The following is a 6,729-nucleotide window of genomic DNA, read 5'->3' as shown; positions in this document are numbered from 1 at the left end:
AATGGCCGTTCGCTTGGCACTTCAGCCACCTCAAGACAAAAAAAGAAGCTTTCGAGCAGCTGTTGACCCTCTTCAAGGCTGGTCAGATGAAGAATTGCGGAAACGATATAGATTTGGTAGGCGGGGGCTAAATTTTTTAACAGAATTGTTGGAAAATGATCTTCAGAGGCCAACAAGAAGAAGCCATGCCATATCAGTCCCACATCAAATACTAATAGCGTTAAGGTTTTATAGTAGTGGGAGTTTTCTACAAGTTATTGGGGACACTTTAGGTATGTACACTTAATTGGTAAAAAAATTCAATTAATATTAAATTCTTTGTCTTAATTACTGTGAGTTATAATACTCTTCTGCTTATCGTGCAATAGCTTGACCGAAAGCTATGGGGATATTTTAATCTAAAGTATATTCAACATAGTCTCACTTAAATTCTTAGTTCGAACTCCCCCACCTTTGAAAATCTTAGGATTTGAGAAGAGCACCGTATCCAAAACTGTCAAGGATGTGACGGATGCTATCGTTGCAAGGGCCGGGCAGTTCATCAAGTGGCCAGTAACATCAGGCGCAAGGGCTGCCATCAAGAATGGTTTTTATCTGCAGGCCCCGATTTCCAAATGTAATCGGGTGCATCGATGGAACACATGTCCGAATTGTAGCACCATCAACAGATGAAAATGCATATGTTAATAGGAAAGGCTTCCACAGCATCAATTTGCAAGCAGTCTGCGATCACGATGGTAAATAAATGGGCCTTGACCTTGTATGCAATACCCCTTACATCACTTTAAAACGTTTCACTTTTTCTAGTGTAAAATATCATTTTTTCGACTCATTTTTAATAGTTCTGTTTAGTTTTGTGAATGAATTAATAAAACCAACATAAAAAATAAACGAAGGGTATATTACCACTTTTGCAGGTTTTTTTTTTTATCAAATATATTATAGAATGAAAGATTTATTCGCCTTTGTGAAATGCAGTGGTAGACCTATGAAAACGGGCAATGTACTGAAACCGTGGAACACCAATATTTATAATGTAAAAATAAGCTACAGCAGGTGAAAATTCATTATAAGTCACAGTGCCCATAGTACTCTTTATAAAATAATCCAACTCTTATTTTATAAACACTTTTTTATGCATTCTTCTATTAATTAATTCACTGTCATTGCAATAAATTATATAATCAAATATGTACAGACATGAAAGCCAGTAGACAGCAGCTTTTATATATATATATATATATATATATATATATATATATATATATATATATATATATATATATATTATTATTATTATTATTATTACTTATTAGGTTTGTTACTGACTCACTACAGAAATATATGGGGTTGATCAATCTCATAGATGGCGAGGCGAAGCCGAGCCGTCTATGAGATTGATCAGCCCAATATATTTCCGTAGTGAGTCAGTAACAAACCTAATAAGTGTTTTGTTTTCCCGAGGACTATCAAGCGACATATTTATTTACAAATACTGAAATAGCGATGATCTACGCAAAGCCATGTACAGGATGCCTAACATTTCGTCCAATTAAACCCATTTAAACTCATTCAAATACTCTTTAAAAATCTTTGCTTCACTCATGTTTACTTACAATGTTTTGTTGCTATTCAATTTTAAATCTTTTCTCTCTTTCCTCAGCAGAGATTTGAGCAAATTTCAACGCTGCCATTTTGTTCTGCTCCAGACAAAACAATGTGACGTCAATATTCTAAGGGCAACTACTCTAATTTTAAAGAATTTCAAAGGGCAACTACTCCAAATACTTTAAGAAGTTTATGTATTATTAAATACTATGAAATGTCGGAATGAGTAAGCGAAGCGTCGGCCAAAGACGGCCATATTGCCTAATATTATTTCTCACCGAACAAATATAGAGATATATGAGGCAATCACGTGCTATGTTTAAACCAATGAAAGTGTGACCTTTCAGTCCAAGGGAAAACAAATATATATATATATATATATATAGCTTATGAAATTTTAAATTTATATATATATATTTATACAAAAAGATGTTAATTGATTTACTTGCAAGTACATGTATTCATAAATTAATGAAAAAGAAATATGTTACAGGAAGATTTACAAATATCAATGCTTCATGGCCTGGATCTGTTCACGATGTTCACATATTTAGAACATCACAGGTATATTCATAAATTATTCTGCATGATCATACTATTATAATTGTGCATGCATGTGTCATTCATGTAATTTTGATATGATCCAAAATATATATTCCTCATTATGGTGTGTTCTGAACATTATTGGTAGAATATAGGAATAGTTGTTAGTAGTTAATAATTGATTATTATATATTTTCATAATTTAATTTTAAAAGACTTAATTTTTATGCATTTTATTTTCTATGCCCACCCTAATAACTAAAAACCATTAAATTTATTTCTCACAATGTATGTGCAACAGTATAAATTATATAAATCCCATGCCAAAGTGGAGGACAGTTTCTGACAGTTCCATTTATTAGCAGTACCAGTTTTTGTTATGTACAAATTTTCTTGGCAGTTCCTTAGCTCTCCATATACTTTTCTTAGCAGTTGGATTCCACTATATAGACAGCATTAAATAAATAAGTGTACAAGAATAAATTATAACACAAATAATATACATATACAGTATACCATTTAATTCCAAATGAAACTGAGTCAGTGGATTGATTAAGCAAATGAAACTGAGTCAGTGGATTGATTATATAAGCCAACTTGAATCTACTCTGCATGTGCATTTTCTGAGTGCATGCATGGTCAGTTTATTTGGCAGCGACCAGTGACCCAGATTTGTAACTGGTTGGAAATGAATTCTAGAATGATGCAAGTCCCCAGTGTGAGGTGTGACAGTATTAATCTATAATTTCTTATATACTTCAAATACTGCTAAGAAATTTGACCTGCCATTAAAACCCCAACTGCTTTGAACTGTTTAAGAACTGTTCTATAATTTGAAAACTTCCATGCTTATAAAGAACTGCCTATCTGTTCTAAAATAGGTAGTTCACTTTTTCATGGTATACCGGTAATATGTTCAAAGCATTGATTCAACAGGTAAGGACATATATGGAGGAGGGAGACCAAGCTAGGGGCTTTGAGCATGGTGTTCTCCTCGGGGACAGTGGCTATGCCTGCCGCCCATTCCTATTGACAACGTACCCAAATCCCCAGGATGATGCACAAGAGCGTTTCAATAGAGCCCATGGACAGACAAGAAGTCAAATTGAAAGAGCATTTGGACGTCTTAAAAGAAGATCCCACGTCCTACATTCAGAGTTAATTATCCTTAGAATTGTATATCTGATTTTAAATTAAGATTTAAAGCATGTATATAGATTAAAATAGATATGCTGTCTAATTTAATGAAAACTTACTTCTTATGCTCTCTCTCTCTCTCTCTCTCTCTCTCTCTATATATTCTTTGTTGCAATTTAGGTACACATGAAACCATTTAGAGTTTGCAGAATTGTCATTGCCTGTGCTGTATTGCACAATATCTGCATTGCTCTTGGTGAGCCAGAAGAGGCGGAGGAGGCAGATGTAGAGGACAACCAGCCCCAGCAGGTGCCCTACCAAGGACAGCAAGATGGCAGGGCCATCAGAGACTATGTCGCAAGACACTATTTCACTAGAGCCTAAATCTCTGTATAATCTTTTTAGGAAGATTTAAATTATCATAACAAACAATAGTCAGATAACTACACATTTCATAATTTGATTAACTATTTTAACGGTGGTAAATAATCAAAATGATTTCACTACATACACACACAGGCAGACAGACAGACATACACAGGAAGACAGACACACACACAGGCAGACAAGCTCACACACACAGGCAGACAAACAGACACACACAGACAGACAGACACACACAGGCAGACAGACACACACAGGCAGACAGACACAAACACACACAGGCAGACAGACACACACAGGCATACAGACACACACACATACATAACGGTAAATAACAATAACAGTTAACAGGCTACTTAAATAATCAACTTCATCAAAGTTACAACAGCGAAGAAAACAAATCAGTAACAGTAAGTTCCTCTTCTCTCTTTGCCTTTCTAAGTAGAATATTTAGGAATTCAATCTGCAGATTGTTCTTTTCCAGTTCTTTCTCTAGGACAGCACATTGTAGCGCATACACATCCTCTGCAGATTTCTTCTTAGGCTTTGCCCTACAAAGATAGTAGTGGTTATACATGTATCATGTATCTTGTTATTTTGAATATTTGTCTTATGTTGCATATAAAACTATTAGCTTTTTTGGTGTTATGAGAGAGAGAGAGAGAAAGAGAGAGAGAGAGAGAACAAACTAAATTATATATATGGTACATATATCCTCATTGTTATTTATTTGTTATGTTATATATAATTTATGTTTTATGAGATAATATTATTGTACTCATTAACAAATTTATATTTTAAAGTGTATAACTGACATAATACATTTGTTGCATATATGTTGTGAAATGAATACATTTTGATTATTGCAGCTTACTTCTCTTGCTTGGACTTGTCTGTACTGTTTCTTTTGCAACTAGTAGTGTCAGTCATTACAGGCGGTGCTGTAATTTATTAAACAGATAAATGTAATTGATATATATTGAAATTTAGAAATTCAATGCATGATAACAATCCACAAATTCTTAATTATAATTTGCTTATCTGTTAATTTTGGATGAATAGAATGCACATTATCACATACTTGCATTACTACAACCAGTGGCAGGACTTATTGGTCTTTGAGAGACGGAAACATAATCAGATGATGCTATGAAAAAAATATAATTAAGAAATGTATACCATAAATGTGATAATGATTATTTATAATCAGTGGTTAATTCTGTAGAGTAATTCATTATCAAGTACATGTTTTATAACAAAATGTTACATACATTGATTGCTGACTTTGGAGGAGTTGCTTAACTCTTCTGCAGGCACTTCTATGATGGTTAACCCAAATGAAGGTGTCTGTGAATCATCACACCTAGCTGTCATATCTATTCAAAAACATTATAGTTGTTTTAATAATGAAAATTATACATGCATAACAAGTTTTAAATTCTGATAAATAAAAGCAACCTATTATGTCATATGTATTGTAATAACTCCCACTCAAAAAAAAAATGGATATGGTGTTTGGGCCATGTAAATGTGGGTTACACATTGGATTAAAAAGCTTGTATTTTACCCCCCTCCCCCCCCCCCCCCCAATTATTTTACGCATGTGATCCAGCAAAATTTCGAGGATGGTGGGATCTGAGGTATATATAAATTTGCCATAATATGAATTTTCCAGGGGGGGGGGGGGGTGGTGGTAAAAATTTGAGATCCGCAAAAGTCTCTCTCTCTCTCTCTCTCTCTCTCTCTCTCTCTCTCTCTCTCTCTCTCTCTCTCTCTCTCTCTCTCTCTCTCTCTCTTCCTCTCTCTCTCTCTTCATCGCACATATCGTCTGTGTGTGTTGACATGCATGAAATGAATAATTGCAAAATCAATGTGTGTCAAAAATATCGTAGATTGGACTATATATTAGGAACGAGTTATCTAGGCGTGTGTTCAGTTCTCATATTTGCGGTGTACTCAAAACACACCTAAGCCTTTTCCATGATAATAGGGGGGGGGGGGGGGGGGCCCTTAACTATAATGATGAATACTCTTTGCTACAGAGTTTTGATGAGACAAAACTGTTTTATTTAAAAGAATCAATTGCAAAGAAATCTATTTTAGTACATACTCTGCCATTCTTTTATGCGTCAATGCAATCAAACGCACCTACATTGCGGGAAACGTACATGGCGCCATGCGTGATGATGGGAATTTATGTTTGATATTAAGAACTACTGAAAGGTAATGTGTATCTCTACACTATTCATTAAGAGTCTTTTGAGTACGTACTATAGGTAGTAAACGTGAAGGTGGAGCTATTGTGACAGTCTTCCTTACAATTTAGTTTTAAAATGCATCTTCTTTCGTTTTAAAAAGTGTGTCAAAAGGGTCAAGGTTGTTCTTAATATAAACATTTTAGTTCTGCTGTGCAATCAAAATTGAATTGCAAAATAATTATATACATCAGCTTAAACACTTCTTTTAACTTCATATGGTTGATATTGTTGAAAGAAATCAATTACTTAATATTGAATTCAGTTGAATCGCCTATAAATGGAGCGGTTTTGAAAGCGTTAGCAGACGAGATTTTTCTACTTTCACATATTCATTTTATAGCGCAATAGGCAAACATATACGACGATGGATATTAAAGTGATTGTTTATTTTTTTTTATTTGTGATGATGTTAATCATGTTTCATTTCTGAATCAGATCAGTTTGTGTAATTTTCATTGGATAAAGGTAGACAAGTGATTAAATTGGTTGATTTATATCAGAGATAGGGGTTATTTACAATCAAACTTTTGTTTTTCATAATTTTTTTTCATGTGTCATGTATAAGTTATTTAATATCACACCTGTCTCACTGGAAATGAAGGTCTCCATTCCTCCAGGAATTCCCATAAAAGAGCTGCAGTCTTTGTACATATCAACAGTCTCTGTAACCGTCTGTGATAAGGGTGTAGGAGGTGGCCCCCCTCCGGTCCTTTTTGCCTCCCTCCGATGCTCTGCGAATTTCTGCTTGGCATCCCTACACATGTTTCGCCATTTGTCCCTCACTTCATTCATTGTTCTT

General features: G+C 34.4%; 1 protein-coding gene and 1 long non-coding RNA gene across 2 annotated transcripts; one reads left to right on the top strand and one right to left on the bottom strand.

Moving 5' to 3' along the window:
* LOC136269976 (uncharacterized) lies at positions 1–3,306 on the top strand. Its single transcript, XR_010707598.1, has 4 exons — positions 1–272; positions 467–737; positions 2,102–2,172; positions 3,088–3,306. It is a non-coding gene; the product is annotated as an uncharacterized lncRNA (long non-coding RNA).
* A 702-nt stretch (positions 3,307–4,008) lies between these two features.
* LOC117688478 (uncharacterized) lies at positions 4,009–6,729 on the bottom strand. Its single transcript, XM_066066028.1, has 5 exons — positions 6,512–6,729; positions 4,944–5,048; positions 4,754–4,819; positions 4,547–4,613; positions 4,009–4,223 (listed from the first exon to the last, which is right to left on the bottom strand). The coding sequence occupies exons 1-5, from the start codon at positions 6,720–6,722 to the stop codon at positions 4,052–4,054; spliced, it is 621 nt and encodes a 206-aa protein (XP_065922100.1). The 5' UTR covers positions 6,723–6,729; the 3' UTR covers positions 4,009–4,051.

The sequence above is a fragment of the Magallana gigas genome, chromosome 1, assembly GCF_963853765.1.
Source record: "Magallana gigas chromosome 1, xbMagGiga1.1, whole genome shotgun sequence".
NCBI classification, from domain to species: domain Eukaryota; kingdom Metazoa; phylum Mollusca; class Bivalvia; order Ostreida; family Ostreidae; genus Magallana; species Magallana gigas.
This window is presented reverse-complemented; position numbering and strand designations above follow the sequence as displayed.

Bases quoted from the DNA above. Each gene is read 5' to 3' on its own strand.
- LOC117688478 (XM_066066028.1), bottom strand. From the start codon at position 6,722: ATGAATGAAGTGAGGGACAAATGGCGAAACATGTGTAGGGATGCCAAG. The intron at 5,049-6,511 runs GTGTGATATTAA...GTTTTTGAATAG, and splicing joins CTTCATTTCCAGTGAGACAG to ATATGACAGCTAGGTGTGAT. The intron at 4,614-4,753 runs GTATGTGATAAT...AATAAATTACAG, and splicing joins CACTGGTTGTAGTAATGCAA to CACCGCCTGTAATGACTGAC.